Raw genomic sequence first — 22,308 nt, forward strand, 5'->3', positions numbered from 1 at the left:
CATGTAAAACTCACAGAAGTCACGGCCACTTCTTTCTGGGTACTTTGTATCTTATTTATACTTACTGTACGTTTCTACCTGCTCATTCCTTTCTTATTGTTCACTAGTGAGGCTTAAATGTGTCTCTTTACTCCTGTCCTGTGTTTGGTGCTGCAGTGCTGTTATGATGACTGGATCCATCCATCCATCCATCTAACAGCACTCTCCTCCCCTCTGTCACTTTTCAATTATACTTGCTGTCCTCCTGTATCACTCCCACCATGCTCCCATCCAATTTTCAATTTTGTAGGCTTGTAGCTATAACCATAATTTTATACTTTGGGCTATTCAAAAAATAGCAGATCTACAAGCTCATAGCGCAGCACAGAGTGAACATTTGTGCAAATCTTTGAATATGTATGTTTTTTTTTAACAAAACTCTTTGCTTCTGGGGATTCTACAAATGCCATCTTCATTTAAAAAAAAAACGTATGTTGCTATAATATCAGTGGCTCTCAAACTTTTTTTCATTTTCATGATATGTATTTGGACCCCCCATCTCAAAATATTTTGTTCCATGGACCCCCAGAAGCAAAGATTTAGTGAGTTAAATGTATATACAGTATATATATATTCAAAGATTAGCACACATTTTCACGATTTTATTTTCAAAAATAGCAGATCTACAAGCTCATAACCATGAGCTTGTGGATCTGCTATTTTTGAATAGCCAAAGAAATCTAAAACGACACAGATGCGTTCCCGGATTGAATGGGTTAATGTCATCTACGTCTGACTTCTACACAGAGAGTGCACAAATGTAACCAAACGTTTTTTTTTGGGGCCCTATAATGAAATGCCCACAATAGGGACATCAGGTTGAAAGTGGATAATGTCTCATTTATAGTTAGTCATATGACCATCACTCAACACGGTTGTACGAGTATAAATTGGCCTATAGCCACCATCTTTCTCTGCCTCCCCCTCTCAGCCTTCTTCTAACCCACTGGGGTCCTGGGGCCCCCCTAGTGGTCCTTGAAGGGGTTCCAGGGCCCCCCAGGCAAATTAGGAAATTATGGAGCCCCATAAATATATTTTTTTTCTTTTTAATTCTCCTCTTATGGGGGTACCTGGTGCAGAATCTTTTCAAATGGGGGTCCGTGGACAAATACAGTACATTATCACTTTGGGGGCTCCTTGACTGTACATGTTTTGAGAGTCACAGTTCTAACCCTGTCTGAATTTAAAATAAATAAATAACAGGGAATCATCAAGCAGTTAAAACACATTCAGACATTCACAATGAGATAGTCATTTGACTTTTTGACTGTTGTTAAGTAGCTTTTTGGGCGGTGAAACCGCCCCTATACAGTAAGTGAGATTTGGAAAAATGTACATTTTCCTGCGCTGTGATCTGGGCCCAGGAAATTTGTAGAATTATCCCGCGCTGTGATTGGCCAATCACAGTCTATTCAGGACTGTGATTGGCCAGTGTCACATGACACATGTGCATAGCCCTATATAAGAAACCATAACTTGAAAAAAACCAAAATTTGGTTTTTTTCAAGTTATGGTTTCGTCCATCATAAAGAGTGTTTCAATAAATGTATTTATCTTTTGTACATGATTGGTTGACTCCATTCAGTATTGTGATTAGCTAGCAAGACACCGCCCACTTCACACAGGGTGTGATTTTTTTTTAATAAGGATCCCTGGCTAATATGCTAAATATGCCTTAATACATTATAATTGTCCTCTATAACTAAAATGTAAAATTAAAAACACCTTAAATATTTTAGAAATAGATATCTATCACTCAATAGGAGCAAATTAATGCCCATCGCAAGTTGATGATGTCATTTGTCCATGTGTGGTGTAACCTATGTAATTTATGGAATGCATGTGAAAATTAAAAAAACAACGTAATACTTCCCTCTTGAGTAAAAGATGAACCGTTTCTAAAATAAATAAAATATTTAAGTTATAGAGGGCAATTATAATGTACTGTATTAATCCATTAAATCCGGAATTTTCAATTTTGTAGGCTTGTAGCTATAACCATAATTTTATACTTTGGGCTATTCAAAAAATAGCAGATCTACAAGCTCATAGCGCAGCACAGAGTGAACATTTGTGCAAATCTTTGAATATGTATGTTTTTTTTAAAACAAAACTCTTTGCTTCTGGGGATTCTACAAATGCCTTCTTCATTTTTAAAAAAAACGTATGTTGCTATAATATCAGTGGCTCTCAAACTTTTTTCATTTTCATGATATGTATTTGGACCCCCCATCTCAAAATATTTTGTTCCATGGACCCCCAGAAGCAAAGATTTAGTGAGTTAAATGTATATACAGTATATATATATTCAAAGATTAGCACACATTTTCACGATTTTATTTTCAAAAATAGCAGATCTACAAGCTCATAACCATGAGCTTGTGGATCTGCTATTTTTGAATAGCCAAAGAAATCTAAAACGACACAGATGCGTTCCCGGATTGAATGGGTTAATGTCATCTACGTCTGACTTCTACACAGAGAGTGCACAAATGTAACCAAACGTTTTTTTTTTTGGGGCCCTATAATGAAATGCCCACAATAGGGACATCAGGTTGAAAGTGGATAATGTCTCATTTATAGTTAGTCATATGACCATCACTCAACACGGTTGTACGAGTATAAATTGGCCTATAGCCACCATCTTTCTCTGCCTCCCCCTCTCAGCCTTCTTCTAACCCACTGGGGTCCTGGGGCCCCCCTAGTGGTCCTTGAAGGGGTTCCAGGGCCCCCCAGGCAAATTAGGAAATTATGGAGCCCCATAAATATTTTTTTTTTCTTTTTAATTCTCCTCTTATGGGGGTACCTGGCGCAGAATCTTTTCAAATGGGGGTCCGTGGACAAATACAGTACATTATCCCTTTGGGGGCTCCTTGACATGTACATGTTTTGAGAGTCACAGTTCTAACCCTGTCTGAATTTAAAATAAATAAATAACAGGGAATCATCAAGCAGTTAAAACACATTCAGACATTCACAATGAGATAGTCATTTGACTTTTTGACTGTTGTTAAGTAGCTTTTTTTAAATAAGGATCCCTGGCTAATAAGCCAAATATGCCTTAATACATTATAATTGTCCTCTATAACTAAAATGTAAAATTAAAAACACCTTAAATATTTTATTTATTTTAGAAATAGATATCTATCACTCAATAGGAGCAAATTAATGCCCATCGCAAGTTGATGATGTCATTTGTCCATGTGTGGTGTAACCTATGTAATTTATGGAATGCATGTGAAAATTAAAAAAACAACGTAATACTTCCCTCTTGAGTAAAAGATGAACCGTTTCTAAAATAAATAAAATATTTAAGTTATAGAGGGCAATTATAATGTACTGTATTAAGGCATATTTGGCTTATTAGCCAGGGGTCCTTTTAAGACATCAAACAATGCATGACTGCAGCAATCATCTCCTCCACAATAAAGACAGACCACAGACACCATTGTTAATCTAACATTAATTTATTTAAAAACAAAACCTAAAGATGTCAACTGTGCTTGGACATTGGTTTTGCTAGGGGAAGCGCGAACAGAAACAAAACCATTGACATTTGTTCTTTTTTTTCCCCAGTAGCTGGTGATTCGACCATGATGGTAAACTCAACTGCTCTGGTTCTAGCTCCTTAAATTACTTTACAGTGAGGGATTCTTTTTTTATTTATTGGCCACGCTATGTGGGCCTTGTTAACATGCACACAACATAACAAAAGAGAAGAAAAAAAATACACACACAAGAAACACTACAGTGCATTAAAAAGGCATCCTGCACCTACGGGCGCAGAGATTTTCTTATGCTACAAATCGTGGTTGTTATCTTGCATCAGTTTGGATAGTTACTCTTAAAATGGTTAAGTAGCGACAAATTTAAACCACCTTTCAGAATTGATCAGAAGAAAAACGAAACAAGATTATTGTGCACATTGAGTAATCTAAACAATCACATTGACCATCCGGGGGGGACAGGGGGGGGGAGAGAGATACATTCAAGAGCAAAGCTGACTTTGCTTCCCACATATCTATCATTCTGCTCAAAAAGAAAGTATTCACACGCTAGACTGTAAGATACATTTCTCAGGTTAAGTCAAGAGTTCACATTGAAGTGCAGATGAGATTAAAAGGCGACCAGCAGATACTGTATAACTACAGTACAGTATTGTGGATGTTATGTATTGGTAGAGGAGTCCCTCAGGGGTGCACTTTGGGGTCCTTTGCATTTCTGGGTTCAGTATTGCTTTACAGCGCTAGGCGCTCACAAGGAGCTTCAATAATGCCAAAAATAATCAACTGACAACTGATCGAAGTCAAGTAATTGTGATTTAATATTGTGCCCACTTATTTATTTTTTCTCCCATTTTAAAAAACATACTTGTCCATTCAACAACATACAGTACCTTTGATGTCATTTTCTGATCCACAACATGACTTACTGGTAACACATATTTAACACCACACGGCACATTTCATATTCTGTGCTAATTTAGATTAAAATGTAGATAATATTATGTAACATTTGAAATCTACCTATTTTTTATTGATTTTATATTTTTTTTTATATTTTTTTAGTCTTTTAGTCTTTCATGAAGATGTATTTCACATACATATCCCCATCTAAATTTTTCAGGAAGACTGCATTGTCCTAGACAGGCTTGCAATATTCACAAAGCTATATGAAGGCATTTACATTAATTTAAATAAGTTATTTCTAGCCTTCGCAAGCCATGGTAATCACATTAAATAAAAATCATGTGTGTGCAATTATGTGTGATTTAACCTTGTAGTCAAGGACTACAAGCGACTATTTTATTACATCCATTTTGGAGACTATTTTTTTCCCCCATGTAATGTAAGGTTTGTGTTACCCAACCTTTCCTTATGAAGATAGTTATTTATACTTCCACTGACCTTTATACCAATACCCAAACACACTCCTTTCTTTGCTTATCAGCTGTGGGCACATGGAATTAAGTTACATGTAATATTGCGAGCCCAGCGTAAAGTTGTATCCTATTTGATTGTGAACTTAATTCAACAAGCAAGTGCATGACTTGCATTGTTACAATGAGGTGGCTGTACTCAGGTAAAAAAAAGGTTTTACAATTAGGCAGAAATAAAGACACACTTCCAAGAGGTATTCTAACAGGAACTAAATGCTGAATGTCATTGTAACAGGAGGCTGTTATAAAAACAAACAAAGTGGAAAATATTAGCGTTACATGTGCTGCACAGATACTGTGCAGTCTGGGTTTTCTAGCAACATTTCATATTGGAAAAACATTCTTCACTTGTCCGTATGGAGTTCAGGGGCATCTGCCCTGATTTCACCAGTTCAAAAGGATAAAACAAAATGTGTCTCAAAATATTGAGACAAATGACCTCAGTAAAAGGGATGTTTTACTGTATATTAGAAGGTGATATTGTTTCTGGTTGGTGTTGTTTTTCTTTTAAATCCAGCTCCAACCAAAAATGAAAATGTTCCATCAAAAGTGAAATGTTGCTTTAGCAGGAAACATGAGGACAGACAGACCAAGCTGTCTGTTAACCACTTAACCACTTAATCCCCATATGGTTGACCGGAGTCCCTCAGGGCTATATGCTAGTGTCTTTTTAGTTTTCTGTTATCATGGGGAAAGCTTTCGCTGACGAGTTGTGAGCTTGCCGATCTGTTATTTTCAGCCAAAGCTTTCCCCACAAATACGGATGCTGGGGTTTTAAGTGGTTAAGCCCTATATACGTCGTCATACAATGAGTTGCGAAAACAGCGACCTACAAGCTCACGACGCATCACATCGCCGTCAAGCAGTTTTATAACGACATGCCCAAAATAGGGACACCCAGGTTAAAGTGGTTAAGGGCTACAGTACCATCTGACTAGCAGAATGTGTACCGCTGTTCAGTTTGCATATAAAATAAGGTAAACAAAAGGAGGAAAAATGTCTTTCATTTCTACTCAACTAACCAGTTTGTTCACAAGGTTTTTAGACAAGAGGCTACGACAAGTCACGGCCTTGCTCTTCCAAAAATAATAAACTCCAGGAGACACTGTCTCTGCATGTTTAGCAAATAAAATGGAATACTCAGTAGATATGTATCATGTACAGTTACAGTACAGTAGCATAGAATCCAGTTCATGTCGTAATGCCCAACTACAAGAATGACAACTTCCAAGTTTTCCTTTAGCAGTGCAAATGGAGGCTATTTGAAGTTGTGCTCTAAAAAATTATTATACAGTGTCTTGAGAAAATATGCAACTGTCTGCTGCTGCTAATCCCAAAGCCAACCCATTCCCCAACGATGCAGAACACAAGAATTACTACTCTACATCTGTATGTCTGACATATCGTTGCTGTCGGGCAGAAACCTCTAATATCCATATTTTAACGGCCTACTTGATCCTACTACAGCGTCACGCAAAAATGAATCAAAGCGTGGCACGAAGCGACACGTTTTGAGCTTGTCGATCTGCTACTTTAGCTATTTTTTAATTTGAATTCTGAAAAGTAAAAAGTTCTGAACATATTTAGGTTTCCACCCAACAGACGTTATACAGTCTTGGGAAAATATGCAACGGTCTTGCCGCTAATCCCAAAACCAACCCATTCCCCAACGACGATGCAGAACACAAGAATAGGCTCTATGCACAGCAGCCATATTGTAAATAAATTGGGCCTATTTATTACTTCCTTCACAGGTGTTACCAATGATACTAATGAAGGCTCTGTTCCATTCTGGTCAAACAGAGTCAGGGACAGGGTGCTGATACTGTTCATGTTGGCTCACTGGAAACACTCTGCTACACCAGAGGGCCTCAACTTGGGGGACCCTCATGGTTCCTCGAGGGGGTTCCAAATGGCCCCTTACGGATGTGTAACTCTGAGAGTGTACAAATGGACCCCTAAGTTATGGGGGTCCGTGAAATTAAAACATTTGAGAACCACTGTGCTTCATTAGTATCATTGGTAACACCTGTGAAGGAATTAAGGAAGAGGCCCAATGTGGCTGCTGTGCATAGAGCCTACCGGTACATTATGCTCTGATGTTAGACGTAATCTGCTCTGTAACATTCATAGATAGAGAGATGTTAGGAATCCACCCAGGTCAAACATTGTCTCCTTTCCAAACCCATGACAAATATATATATATATATATATTTATATATAGAACAAAATATAAATGCATGAGTACATACACTTGGATGCTAGTGGCTCAGGCGAGAAGACTATTTTTTTTGCATCACTGAAATGGCTAGTCACTAAATGTTTGTAGATGCATACAGTAAATGCAATGAAAATATTTCGGTACGTGGGTCTTGGGATTGGGAAACAGATTTTTTTGCCGAGTTGATTTGAATCGCTCAGAATTCTGCGATTCTTATTCAATTATTCAATTTATAATACTATAACACTGAGTTGCAGGTGTTAAAAATCATGTACTGAAAGACTGCCATCTCCTAAGAGGCATGTCTTCAAATAATTGTTAGTTTCCCCCCCCCCAAATGTAAGCTTCAACTCTCTGTAATACTGGGCTGCTGACGAATCTGACATTGCAAATACAGTACAGTAGGTAAAGTTAACCTAAACAAAAAAATTCATTGTTGATGGTCAATGCTACCCACCATCTATGGAGGAGAATTCTTTTTTTTGCTTGCGTACAACCAATGGCTGTCGACTTCGTGTGATGTTCATCCGCTAGATGACTGGAGTGAATCCAGTGTTGTATTCTTGATCCTAAAACTTCAAATACCACTCCAATTTCACCAGCAGAGGAAGGACACAGAAAGAGGACACTGACTAACTGTATAGGTATTCTTATACATTCTGTTGAGAGCCCGACCGATGCCAGTTGTTTTGGGTCCGATGCAGATCCACATTTTGTTAAGTCCTAGAGATCAATGGTTACCAAGAGTTAAATGGTCTCCCCTTAACTCTGACAGTATACAAATGGAACCAAATGGACCCGTTAGGGTCCATTTGGTTCCATTTGTATACTGTCAGAGTTAGAGACTTGTAAGGGTAAAGTTAGAACCCCCTAAAGGAACCCAGAGAGTCACTTTGAGAACCACTGTACTAGACCACCGACTACCGATGTTTTGACTGATATATAAGTAAATAAATATATATATTAATTGTATTTAACCACTTAAGCCCTTCAAAACAAAAAAAGAAATAGCCTACGAGCTCGCAACATATCGCAACGCAATGTGCTGTGAGCTTGTAGATATGGGTATTTAAAAAAAAATAATAATAATAGGTATGGCCTACAATGGGGACAACAGGTTGAAAGTAGTTATAAATCTGGACACATTGGCTGCATAATTGCCGTTATAGATGTCGTAAAAAAAAAAGAGTCTGATATACATCAGCCAAACGTATATATCGGCCGGGCTCTAGTTATGTTCTATCTCCGTCTTCTCATCACAGAAAAGTTTACACAATTCATTATTTTTTTAACTAGCTGCACAGTTCTAAGACAGGGCGACAAGGAAAAACCTTAATGGAACGTACAGTAACAGGGAAGACTTCAAGTCATCTGGCTAACAGACAACAGTTAGCGGATTTTTTGCGTGAAGGCACTTCCTGGTAAAGCTTTCCACAGAGTAGCACCTGGGAGTGGTTTAGAAGTAGCCGGTAGAAGCCCTTGATTGGAAGGAGCATGGGTTGTGGGCGGGGCTGTGGGCGGGGCCTGGGGGGCGCGGTCACAGCAGGGTGAAACCGAGGATGTAGTGCAGAAGCTTGTTCCGGTTCGCCTGAGGTAGGAAGGTACTGCTCAGCTCCACGGTCGTCACGCGGTTCTCTCGCCTTTCTTTTAGGACCTGCGGGCGTGCAAAGGCAGGGTTGTTATAGTTAACTAAAAGACTAAAACTAAAAAGGGAATATCGTTAACTGAAACTAAAATAAAATGTTTAAAAAATATATTTAAAAAAAAATCAAACGAAATAGAATTGCATGTATAATCATCTTTGTTTTGTTTTTCCATAATTACACCTTTCCTCATAATGGCAGATAAAACTAAAACTAAGACTAAAACTAAATAAAAACTAAACTAGAATGTGTTAATCCCCAAAGCTAAAACTAGTTATTATATGTGCTTGTAAAACTAAACTGAAAAACTAAATAAAAACTAAAACCAAAAATAACACATTGGATACTAAAACACTGAAACATACGTGACGCTTCAAGTTTGCTCAATGAATGATCCAATTACTGTACAATCAGAAAGTATTGCAAAATGGAAATACTCAAGTAAAGTAAACCTACAGTAACTCAAAACTGTACAGCACTTGAGTATTTACTTTCCCACCACTGGAAGGCGCAAATGGGTACACTATAGCTACAGCAGGCACAGATGTAGAACACATACTGCATTACGGCATGGTGTGCCAACTGTTCAGCAGCAGACATGGCAGCTCTCCTGAGAGTCATAAACACTGTCCAGGAAATAATTGGACTCTTCCTGCCCTCGCTGGAGGAGGCGTACATATCACGCTGGCTGCCTCCACAGGGCCAGAAACATTCTGAAGGATGTGGCTCACGCCTGTCATCATCCCTTTACTCTGCTGCCATGTGGAAGGCAACTACAGGGCCTTAATAGACCCCCAGAGTCATCACTGAACAGAACACAACAACACTGTGCCTCTACGAACAGCACCCCCCAGCATCATCATAACACTAAAGGACTGACATCTGGAATAGTATTCCCAATAACATCTGTAATTATCTATAAAAAAAATGTTATTAGGTGCAATAGCATTTGGTACAATATACCAATATATATTTTCATAAGGTTAATCATTTCACCTCATAACCGTGGCCTCAACAAGTTCTCTTACCCCCAACTCTTTGAAAGTCCTCACTGTGTTCTTGACAAGGTAATGGGTTGCACTTTCACCTGAAATAACACAAATGTAATTAGGAATCACCGGGGAGCAATCACCAGTGTGATCAAGTCTTTTTTCAGCATGACAACGTAGAAACAACAACTCTAAATTGGATTATTGGATTCCATTATTTTATTCATAATATAGTGGACGATACAGAAAATTGGACGATGATTTCTATTTTGTAGTGTGTGTAAATAGCTGATGGCTGTTTTTTTCCCCTTCTATATACCTTATTTGACTTCAAACACATAATCCCAAATAAACATGGTGGGCATAAGAATACGAATTTGGCTTGAGGCTCAAGGCCAGAGTGTCCAGTATGCTGTGTTAGCGTGTGGTCGTACCGTATCCGGCGATGCCCCTCTCCGTTCGGGTCAGCAGGTATCTGAAGAGCTGCTGGGTGTATTCTGCCTCGGCCATGGGCTGGCTGAGGCTATGGACAAAGATGGCCGCCCCGCTGTAGGCCTCCAGCACCGGGCTGAGCAGCCGCTGCAGGAAGACAAAGAACTCCTGGGGCTCCGAAGACGTGCTCACCTAGTGGACGAAGACAGAAAGACAATAAATGAAGATTGACCTGAGCTGCTTTGTCCGGAAATGTTTTTGTGTTTGATATTTGACGGGATATCTAGGGCTCTCACGATTACAAATTTAAGTTGATGATTAATTGTCACAGAAATAATTGCGATTAACGGTTTAATCGTGTTTTTGGCATTTAACATTGGAACATAATGAATACAATTTAAATGTGTTTTAAATTTAAAATTGCACAGGGCGGATATGACAAATAACTTAAATATACAAAGAAATTACTGACACATTTAATAATTTTATACAAGCTTACAACACGTATGTTGTAAGCTTGTAGATCTGCTATTTCCGCTATTTTTGGAAGATGCTGAAAATGTATGAACATTTTTCAACATGAAACGATTATGACGATTATGCAAAAATAATTGCGATTATCTCAAATAATTGCAATTAGGCGATTATGTAATAATTGTGACAGGCCTAGGGATATCCTTTGTGCCATTGTCACTAAAACTGCCCTTTGGGCACTGGCCTACTCGGGAAAGAAGCAAGTCGGGAGCGACGCAAGTTGGGAATGCATGCTCCCACACAGTCATGCATTACCCGCTGTACCCATTTTCAGAGTACCCGTCTGTCTGTCTGTGTGTATCCATTTTAATATGCCCATATATGGAGATCCCTGTATATGCCCATGATTACCTTCAGGTAACGATCCCTCTGCTCCTCCCCAAAGTCACTGTCCTCGTCCTCCTCGTCACTCCTCCAGGACAGCGGCTCCGGAAACTTCTTGGGCCAGGGCTCATCTGTGGGGCTGGGGCTCAGCTCCTCCTGGTCCTCCTTACACACACACACACACATTATGATGAGAAATACTTAGAAGACCGATCCTACAAATGCCTTCTAAACTACATTTTTCAAACACTTTCAAGATTTGTTTTGGTAAATGTTCAAAAATAGCAGATGTACAAGCTCGCGGCATGAAGTGACGCGCTGTGAGCTTGTATATCTGCTATTTTTGAATAGCCCAACACAAAAACCTAAAATGACACGGAATGCTTTCCTGGTTTTTAATGGGTTAAACTCTTATAAGTGATATTTTACCAGGCCTTTGGCTGAAACGCATTAGCAGAAATCATTAGCATAATGAAGAATGACAACACTTATATAGTCGTCTTTTTAATATGAGTGTTGCCTTTAGGCCAAGCAGCACCCAGCAGAATTATGGGAAGCGAACTCTTAAAAGTGATATTTTACTTTGGTTTGAACCTTATCTCTTAACCCGGGAGCATAAATGTCATGTCATGTCGTATGAGTTGATATTAATCCTTTAACAATTATACTGTCGGTATCACATACAGAATGTATCAAGCGGGGAGCAGAGTAGGGCTTAAAGGGATATTTCACTACTCTGCTCCCCGCTTGATACATTCTGTATGTGATACCGACAGTATAATTGTATTTATTAGTATAATACTATGTAACTATAACTCAATTATTTTCTTAGTATTTACTCTATCGATAACGTTTTTGATTAATTGAATAACCAAGAGGCATCGTTTTTTTAATTATTATATAATATAATATACTTTTTCCTATATATAAAGGAATCAAAATGTCAAATTGATTTGTATAATTGACTGAATCGATTAGTCTGATTAAAAACTTGTTTTACACTTGGTGGCGTTGTGCACAAATGGCTGATCTACAAGCTCACGTTGCCTCACAATGTAACGCGTTGTGAGCTTGTAGATCTGCTATTTTCAGGATTCAAAATCGATTAGTCTATTTAAATCCATTAGTTTGATTAACTGTTGCACCCCTAGAGGAGAGACCTTCACCCGTCACCAAAGAGGAACCGAGTGCTGTCCACCATTACAATGAACAACTGACCTCTGCCACATAGAGGACTCCATACTGGATGAGCCGGGTCACAGTGTCATGGAACACCTGGTAGATGGTTTGACAGGGCTGTGGGGTGGAGGAGAGGAGAACACAACAACACATGATGGAACCAGCTATTTTGAGAGCTGGATTTACTTTGCAGTCTTGCAAAGACGCTGAAAACTACTCCAGCGGTTCCCAAGCGGTGTGCTGAGGCACACTGAGGGGCGTCCACCTTGGGATTTTTTCCAACAAACTATCATTGCAATATACAACTATACAAAAAGTTAATACATTTTATTCCTCGGCTATTCAAAAATAGGGTTTGCATAGCATTGCATTCTCCTGTGTTCTATAACACAAATCTTCTATTGTGAGGGTTGTTTAGATGGGGGTCAGCGTCAGCGGCCAAATGCATATCAATTAGGGCAGTGGGTCGGGACCCCCAGGAAGCCCACAATATTTTGAGGGGGGTCCCCAGATGACAGTGAAGTGACAATTTAAGGACTTTTAAGACCTTTTTATAAATAAAAAAAAGAAAGGAAAGAAAAGAAATTAAATGAAAAAAGACCATTCCTGCTACAAACTATTCTAAATATAAAAAATATCAAACATTGGCCAAATTGTCAAATAATTTAAGACAGAGGCTTTTTTTTTATTTTCACAATATTTATCTGAGGAACCGAGTCAAACTAAATGTAATGCCTCAACTCAAATATGATGGGAGTCGCGGCCTGAAAAGGTTGAGAACCACTGAATTAGGGGGTCCTTGACATGAAGATGTTTGAGGAGTTTCGGGGCTTGTTTCGGGGATTCTGAGGATCTGGAGGGAGCGCATTGGTTAAGGAAGGAGGAGGCAGTGTGGTGGGCGGGACTTACCGGGGCCACGGCCACCTCGTTAGTGAGGAAGTGGGCAAGGCTGGCCGCCTTACGGATCAGCCTCTCCTGGCTGAGGAGGAGGCTGCAGGGATCGCCATGCTGCTCAGGCCCCGCCTCCGCCAACAGCTCTCGCTGCAACGCCAGGACACAGCAGGCTGCATGGGGGAGGAAACAGGAACTACTTCAACAAAACAATCTAAACCTGCTCTAATCAGAAGAGTCGTTGATCTTCAAATTAACTTGAGTCTTTATAACTTGAGCGTGTTCATCTTTGAGACGTACATTAGTACTGGGAAATATAACATAGTCTCCAATATTAAAGGTTTCATGACATTTAGATTTACAAAACATTAAAAGTCTTTATCATGGTCAGGCCATGGCAGGTTTTCTTCTCTCTGTGTTCTGAGGCCTATTCAGCTGCAATGGAAAAAAAAATACTATTTGCCTGCGGGTGTCGCTGTTGAGGGATTTTGCCTGTCAATCATCGCCTCTGCTCCGCCCCCCCAAAGGAGAAGGATAGGGGAGGGGAGGGGCGGGGAGGAGAGGGGGCGGGATTAATGGACTGTGAAATCAAAGTCCAGGGGCCAATCCCTAATTATTCAGAAAACCCCAGACCTGGGTGTAATTGAGGTCATGAAAAAAAAAAATTAATGTGATGAAACCTTTAAAGCTATATTTTTAATCAATGACATATCCAAATGTTCTTATTATATACTTAGTGCCCAATCTGTGCTATTAAAATGCTCATGCCGTGAGCATTAACCCCCTGGACGGATGCGTGTTGATGACAGCATATAGAGAGATGAACACGTGGAACTCTACGTACCGATGATAGCGTCAGAGATGAAGACGTGGAAGAGGCCGTTGCTGTAGAAGTTCAGCTCAAAGAGCGCGGGCACCGTGTGGCTCGGCGCCACGGTGAACTCGCCGTTGCGCGTCGCGCTGCTGGTCACGTTGACGCAGTTCCCCAGCAGGTGGAGGGCGTGCATCACCACGTCCTCCGAGTTGCCCGAGAAGCCCAGGTCAAAGTCCCGCGAGAGGATCTCCTCCTTCATGTTGAAGAAGTCCTCCACCAGCTTGGACAGAACCACGCCCTGCAACGCACAGCGGAGGGGTGGAGGTGTGGGTGGTAAATGAGTGGGTTTACAGCGGACAGGATTATTTGATCATACTCCAATTAAATGGACATGCAAACACCATAGCCATGATATTCAGATTAAGGACTTCATTGCAGTAATCATACACCTTTTTGGAGGCCAATTAAAGAAATTATTGAGGCCAATAATAAAAAAAATTGGAGGCCAATTTAAGACATTTTGGATACCAATTAACACATTGACTGCCAGCATTAAAACATTGTTTTTCATCCCCATGCCAGCGTTTTTTACCTTATATTGACGATCCACGGAGACCCACGGGAGCTGCGGTGCGTACACAGATGTAAACAATGGGTGTCTGGGGGGTGGGGCTACATGTGTTTTCCCACAACTGACTGATAACATAGGAGTGGACGGAAGTGTCATTTTTTGGGATGATGTCACATCCGTCCATTCCTGCTCTCAGAGTCAAGGGATCATTCCTAAGTTGTGTTAGAGTACCCTCTTGTGGAATAAAAAAAAAACATCCTTGGCAGACAATGTGTTAAAGACATGTTGGAGGCCAACTAAAGAAAAACAGAGCTCAGACACGGATCTATGTTCTGATATCCTTCTAGCAGGGGGATCATATTATCATTAACATATAGCATGTAAAAAATGTGTCTGAATCTGACCCAGACCTGATATGACATGATGACGACTTATGTCAACATTATGCAACCCTCTCTACTCAATTATGGTTAATGTAAATGTGCAAGAATACATAAAGGACATGAGGAACAATTCAATACATGGGTTGTTCTAGTTTTCTTGAGTGTCTTGTATCTTAGGTCAAAACTAGGCCTTTTATACTGTTGTTTTTTCTCTTCCGTTTGTACCCTTACAGTAATGTTTACGGGACCGTACCTATGTTCCCCAGGTTCTATGTTCCCCAGGTTCTATGTTCCCCGCTTTCCTAGGAGAGCGGGGAATATAGGACCTAACCTAAACCTAACCCTAACCATAACCTTAGTGGGGGAACATAGGTCCGGGGAACATAGGTATGACCCCAATGTTTACATGTGCTCTTTTTTTGTAATGTTGCTTGTATTCTGTATGAGGACTACGGAAGGAAATTAGCATTCTTGCTAAATCCGGTGTATTTACACAGCATTGTATGTGTGGTGTTCATTAATATGCGCGGTCCCTTCCAAATAAACATATAAATAAAGTATAGGCTCTATGCACAGCAAGCCATATTGGAAAGAAATTGGGCCTCTTCCTTACTTCCTTCTCAGGTGTTACCAATGATACTAATGAAGGCTCTGTTCCATTCTGGTCAGAGTCAGAGTGCTGATGATGTTGTGCATGTTGGCTCACTGGAAACACTCTGCTACACCAGTGGGTCTCAAAGTGTGGTCCAGTGACCCTCATGGTTCCTTGAGTGGGTGTAACTCTGAGAGTGTACAATTGGAACCAAATGGACCCGGTACACTCTTAGAGTTAGAGGGTCCTTGAAATTAAAACGTTTGAGAAGAACCACTGTGCTACACTAACTGTAACAGAGCCTTCATTAGTATCATTGGTAACACCTGTGAAAAGTGTAGACTAGAGCCTATTCCAAGCAATGGACATTTCAGCAATTGTGTTCCGCTGTCAAGCACTTGCAGCACTGTGCCTCTAGAGGGCAGCGGCACAACACTGTTGTACGCAGACAGCAGCGGTGTGGAGTAGGTGCAGGGAGAGAGAGAGAGAGAGAGAGAGAGAGAGAGAGTTCAGTGGAAGGGTGGGGGGGATGGAGGAACACGAGAGAGGGCGACGAGTTTGGGACTGATGAAGGCTGTGTATAGTGGGAGATGAAGGAGAGGAGAGGAGAGGAGAAGATATAAGAGGCCCTCGGTGCCAGGCTTACCGGTCGGTGTCTGTATAGCAGAAGACAGGCCACGATGTGGGTGGACATGATCGCCGACGACTTGTTAGCCGCTGTGAGGGAGGGGGACAGGAAGGGGACACACTGAATGATCCGCTATGGTCAATGACACATACTGTAAATAAAAAAAAGAAATGGACCCTCAGCAATGGATCTTAAGGGTACATTTTTTACACACTAAGATTAACCCATTCAAACCAGGGACCCCCCCCCCAGAAGCAAAGATTTGAGTTACAAATGGTCGCTTGAAAAATGTATATATTCAAAGATTTGCACACATTTTCATGATTTAAAAAAAATAAAAATAAAAGATATAGCAGATCTACAAGCTCATAGCGCGGCACTCGGTGCCGCGCTATGAGCTTGTAGATCTGCTATTTTTGAATAGCCAAAGTATACAATAATGGGCTATAGCTAAAAACCTAAAATGACACAGTATGCGTTTCCTGGATTGAATGGGTAAAATGAACACAAGAGACAAGAGACGAATTGATAAACTGCATACGTCATACGCTTGGACCCTTGACCCCTTAACCACTGAGGATCACAGGTTGACCACATGGCTAGAGGACAGGCTGAATGGTCAACAGAGACACAGGAGACTGATCACAATCCTGTTTGAAAAACGATCAAATTCAGCCGTTGCTCCACAGATCTGTTCCATGGTAGGGAGAGCTACTGTATAGTGCACAAGTTCCATATACAGTACAGCAGTGATTCTCAACCAAGGACCCCCCCCTGTTTGATATGCATAAGGCCACGGACCCCCACATTTTGATAGAACGTTCCATTTCTGGGACCCCCCAGTCTATGCTGTACAAAGTGTTCATTTAACTCTGAGAGTGTACAAATGGAACAGGCGTCTACTATCAATCATTCAGCTGGGGGACCCCCTGGAACCCCCCCCCCCCCTGCCACCCCCCAAGGACCCCTGGGAGTCCACACACCCCCACGTTGAGAACCAGTGCTGTACAGCATACTGTAAGTCAGTTAAAGTGATGACAGAGAGAGAGAGAGAGAGAGAGAGAGAGGAGGATGCTCTGTGTGTGTGTGGTGTGTGTGTGTGTGTGTGTGTGTGTGTGTGTGTGTGTGTGTGTGTGTGTGTGTGTGTGTGTGTGTGTGTGTGTGTGTGTGTGTGCGTGCGTGCGTGCATGCACACACACGGCAGCCGACAGCCGAGAAGTGTGAACGGTCATCTTGAACACAACGCACGGGGGGATGTAAAACATTTACGAGCAGCACCACTGATACTGCAATTCCACCCCAGCTGTCCTCCCCTCCGCGCCATTGGCTGAAAACAACATGCCATCCGGCTGGGAGGCTCGTGATTGGCTGAGATTTAGAAGAAGCAGAAGAGAGGAGAAAAAAAAACAACAACACAAAGCTAGCGGAGGAGAATGCGGTTGAATGAAGCCAGGGAGAACAGGTTTAATGTGGCGTCACTACACAATAAAAGCACCGGCGTTCGTTTTAACCCAGGGGAGTGTGCAAATGGAACCAAATGGACCCGTACGGGTCCATTTGGTTCCATTTGCACACTCCCTGAGTCACAGACCGGTAAGGGTCTGAGGGAGAGAAGTGGTTCTCTCTCACTGAGGATTTTCACTGTGTGCAGGACAAATCCCTGAGCCGTGTCAGGGGGGAAAGGAGTGATGCTGAATGCACCAGGGTGATATTCCAGTTAAATGGCACTATTTAAAAAAGGTAGCGCGGCGGATCGCATTACACAAGCTTTAGCTGTGTGGCAGGCAGGTGCAACGCCGGCGTCGTAAGATGTAAGCAGTGGTAGAAGTACTCTGATTTATGTTTATGTTTTTACTCAAGTAAATACCACAATAAACAAAATGCTCTGTTACAAGTAAAAGGCCGGCATTCAAAATGTTACTCGAATAAAAGTACAAAAGTATTGGCCACAAAATATACAATACCAAAGCAAAGTACTCCATTTTTTGTCAAACATTTTTCAAAAATAGCCAATCTACAAGCTCCATTTTTTCAAATAAAAAAATATAAGTATAAAATAGGGCTTAGTTGGTTAATGTATGCTTTCTTTTGTATAATATGCAAAGTAACTACAGTAGTACCTAAAGCTGTCAAATAATTGTAGTGGACAATATTTGCCTCTGAGGTGGAGTCTGGACTTGAAGTAGTAGTATCAGATTATCAAAGTAAGCAAGTAAAAAAAATGTTTTTGAAATACCCAAATAAAGTAATAAAGTACGTGGGAAGAGGAATTACAGTTAGCCACTTGAACGGTTCCCCAGCATCCATATTATGGGGGGAACATCAGCCAAAAAAAAGCAGATCTACAAGCTCACAACGTGTCCTAATGTGAGCTTATTTTTGGCAAAGACATTTGGTGTTGACAGAAGAAAGTCCAAGTACAGAGACAACCCAGGTCCAGTACGTACGTCAAGAGGTTTTAAGTGGTTGAAGGCATGTGCCTACGTAGGGAGACGAATAGTGTTAAAGAACGGCATGTGCACACACAGGAAGAGGAATGCAAGTTAACCCAGTACGACCGGGGAAAGCATCTGTGCAATTTTTAGATTTATTTGGCTAAAAAAATTGCAGATCTAAAGCGCTGTGAGCTTGTAGATCTGCTATTAAAAAAAAAAAAGTGGAACATGTGTGCAAATCTTTGAATATATATATGTTTTTAATTTTTAACTCAAATCTTTGCCTCTGGGGATTCTACAAATGTCTTCTAAATCCTAAAAGTTTCCTGAAAAAACATGTTTCTATGTCAGTGGTGCTCAAACGTTTTCATGTCAAGGACCCCCAAAATGATACGTATTTGGCCGCGGACCCCCGCCCATCTCAAAATATTTTTAGTTCCAGGGACCCCCAGAAGCAAAGATTTGAGTAATTGTTTTTGCTTACTGGTATATACAATATATATTCAAAGATTTGCACCAATTTTCACGATTTTTCAAAAAGAAAAATTGAATAGCTCAAAGAAATCTAAAATGACACGAGATGCGTTCCCGGCTTTAATGGGCTAATGAACGGGCTGTGCTCTAAAGCACAGCGGAGCGGAGGCTTTGATTCACTGCTAAAACAAGAGGAGGGTGACCTATGTTTTCTGATCTGGTTACAGGACGTGGGGCGTAGGTGTCACAGGGCAGGGCAGAAATGTGAGCCAGAGCCACCTCAAAGCTGAAAACAAGCCTTTTTTTGTTGCACCTCTTGATGACTTGGGAGTTCCAGCTTACAATCCGGGGCAGTGCAATAAATCGAATGACTCATCCGTTATCCTCTCGTCCGTATGAGCCAAAAAGCTGTCAAGCTGCAGGATTCTGCTCGGCTACGTCGAAACGGTTGGATGCAAGTGCTTGAGTGCACTGGTTCTCATTGTGGGGTTCGGGCTGTGTCGAGCTTTGCATTGGGATGGCGACAAGGACCATTTTTAGCGTAAGTGCAGTGGTTCTCAACCTGTGGGTCAGGACCCCCAGGGGGGTCCCCACATGATTTGGAGGGGGTTCCCAGATAACAGTGAAGTGACAATTTAAGGACTTAGACCATTTAAATACCTAAAAAAGGAAAAGACCATTAGTGCAAAAGTAATCAACAAACTATATTATAAAAGCTGGTCAAACATTGGCCAAATTGTCAAATAATATAAGAAAGAGGCGTTGCAAGGCGTTGTGAGCTTGTACATCAGCCATTTTCACAATAGTTATATGTGGAACGGAGTCAAACTAAATGTAATGCCTCAACTCCTATGCCTCAACACCCTGACAAGCACATACAAGTGCTTGTCAGGGTGGGGGGTCCCCAGTTCAAATATGATTATTTTGGGGGGTCATGGCCTGAAAAGGTTGAGAACCACTGCATTAGTGGACTATTATTACTGGCATTTTGTGAGCCGATTGCTAAATGTTAACTGTTTTGGCCAGGTTTTGGAATGCTTTTACAGCCAAATCCAGGGTATTGATTTAACTCTAAAGTGAAATAAAAATAATAATAAAATAAAAATGTGAATCTCTACTCAGAAACAAGTGACAGACCTTTATCTATAAAACGGAAACACAATTCATCTTTAAAAAGCAGACATGCAAAGGAAAATCATGGGTGTTCATTTAACCTTAGGGGTCTGTAACTCTGAGAGTGCACAAATGGAATCATTTTGTCTCAGAGTTAAAGTGAAACACTCAGGACTTCACTTGTATGCTGCTTGGCCAGACTGTGCCATGGTCAGTGGTGATGAATAAAACAGCATGGCGAAAGCTCTGGCTGAGAGCTGACAGGTTCCTTACTGAAGAGCACGTGTTTGGCCAGGTTGGCGATGACTTGGCGTCTGCACGGTTCATCGGCCTGTTCCTCCTCCTGGCCCTCAAACTGCACAGCGTCAGGCCTGTAAAAGGACACACAAAACCTCTGACAAATGGCATGGACTATAAAGAGGAACTAAGAGGAGTAGAAGGACATTTTTTTCCCCTTGGACAATGAAGCTGTATTTTATTAGACGTTGAACTTGTTGAATGTAAGTCTTACATAAGATGCCCATTTTTAAGACACTGTCGGGGGGGGGGGTCACAGTTGGTTCCACCTCCACCACTTTTTAAAAAGTGCTTACGTAAGAACATACAAACAAAATGTTCTCTCTCCCCCTCTCTTGCTCTCTCTATGTCTCCCACTCTCTCTCTGGCTGCTTCTTTCTCTCTCTCTCTCTCTCTGTGAATATTTTCAAAAGTACACAGTAAGTAAGCCTTGCAGAGCCCTGAGGCCCATTGGGGCAGAAGCCTATCTCCGGTTTCTGTAGCGTGAGGCAGCCTGATGTACAAGTACACCCGCTGGACATGACGCTAGTATGTCGCAGGGACTTGTCCCCAATCCAACCCGTGATGCTGAGTGCCAAGCAGGGAGGCATTGGGTCCCATTTTTACAGTCTTTGGTATGACACAGTGCAACAATTTAAAAACGTGTTTCCATTGTGGTCTCTCTCTCTCTGTCTGTGTCTTTCCTGGCCACTGTCGCCAAATGCTTGCTCAGGGGGGAAATGTCGGGTCTCTGATATTTTTGTTGTGATTTAGCACTTTATTAAAATTTCATTTAATTGAAAACGGTACTTTTATCATGTTTAAAATGACATGAATACAACACTGCATTAAAGTAGACAGACACGTTTGTGAGAATAGTACAACTCCACGTATTTATTATTGTGAAACTTGCCAAAGCGTTAAGTTGCAGGAGTGCAAGAGCAAATAGAATCAAAGCATGATTTAATCGTTTAATTAACAATCATGCTGATCTGAGCAGAATGGTAGCCATCATGTAGGATTTGCTTTGCATTAAATCGTAGTTTTAGCTTCATAAATCCTCAACCCTTCCTCACTTGCTACAATGATGTTAATTAAATCATCAATCAAAGCATGAAACCTTTATGCAAATCGACATGAACATCCAGTAAAAGTGTCATGTCTCCCACCGGGATGCATTAATTTCTAATTAACTGATTGTACAATATGCTTTTATCAAATGTAATGGTGTTTTATCTTGTAATGCTGTTGCTGTGTCTATGCCTGCAGGTGCCAAAATACTTTATCTTCTCTTAAATACAGGATAACCAGGACTTCCAGCATATTTAATACCAAAAATAAACATTTTGTATGACTACGTCAATTAAAGATAAAGAATATTATTGTTGTATTTTTTGAGTCTGTCTGTATTGAAGGTATCCTTCATTACTGTTAACAGGAGTGAAGGTTTCAGGCCTATCGTCCAGTTGTCCAATATTATCGTTCCTTCCTTTCAACCGCTAACCACAACATAGCAAGTTGCAAGCAGTGGTATTTGGCACAGTTAAAATCCTCAGTATTCATTTAACTTCGAAGAGTGTACAACCAATTGGTATATTGATACGTACCTTCGGTGTACTGAAAAAAGATTTAAATGAGATCAATTTGCTTAAGTATCGGTTTGGATTTAATATGGTTTCAAATGTATAAAATTATATATAAAACTACATTTATAAAAATGTATTTAATTTCACACAACTGTTAGGGTCCATATGGTTCAATTAGTTCACTCTTCTGAGTAAAATTAACTAAGACTTTGCCTGTCAATCAATACAATTATTGCAGGTTTGTC

At 40.7% G+C, this 22,308-nt stretch overlaps 1 protein-coding gene and 1 long non-coding RNA gene across 3 annotated transcripts in view; both read right to left on the reverse strand.

Moving 5' to 3' along the window:
• Positions 1 to 4,879: 4,879 nt before the first annotated feature.
• LOC308104223 lies at positions 4,880 to 7,986 on the reverse strand. The gene is made up of 2 exons (XR_013934805.1): positions 6,977 to 7,986; positions 4,880 to 6,936 (listed from the first exon to the last, which is right to left on the reverse strand). It is a non-coding gene; the product is annotated as an uncharacterized lncRNA (long non-coding RNA).
• A 493-nt stretch (positions 7,987 to 8,479) lies between these two features.
• Positions 8,480 to 22,308, reverse strand: part of gpam (glycerol-3-phosphate acyltransferase, mitochondrial) — a 56,807-nt gene continuing 42,978 nt past the window's right edge. The window contains exons 13-21 of one of the 2 annotated variants that reach the window (XM_080454582.1): positions 20,475 to 20,572; positions 16,198 to 16,268; positions 14,036 to 14,303; positions 13,210 to 13,364; positions 12,340 to 12,417; positions 11,149 to 11,286; positions 10,266 to 10,455; positions 9,871 to 9,929; positions 8,480 to 8,853 (exon numbers count right to left, since the gene is read on the reverse strand). In XM_080454582.1, coding sequence (XP_080310708.1) covers positions 8,737 to 8,853; positions 9,871 to 9,929; positions 10,266 to 10,455; positions 11,149 to 11,286; positions 12,340 to 12,417; positions 13,210 to 13,364; positions 14,036 to 14,303; positions 16,198 to 16,268; positions 20,475 to 20,572 — 1,174 coding nt within the window. In that variant the 3' untranslated portion in view covers positions 8,480 to 8,736. The remainder of the gene's footprint in view (positions 8,854 to 9,870; positions 9,930 to 10,265; positions 10,456 to 11,148; positions 11,287 to 12,339; positions 12,418 to 13,209; positions 13,365 to 14,035; positions 14,304 to 16,197; positions 16,269 to 20,474; positions 20,573 to 22,308) is intronic. The other variant, XM_080454583.1, reaches the window with a different exon arrangement.

The sequence above is a fragment of the Gymnoscopelus braueri genome, assembly GCF_963280865.1.
Source record: "Gymnoscopelus braueri genome assembly, chromosome: 17".
In the NCBI taxonomy this organism is placed as follows: domain Eukaryota; kingdom Metazoa; phylum Chordata; class Actinopteri; order Myctophiformes; family Myctophidae; genus Gymnoscopelus; species Gymnoscopelus braueri.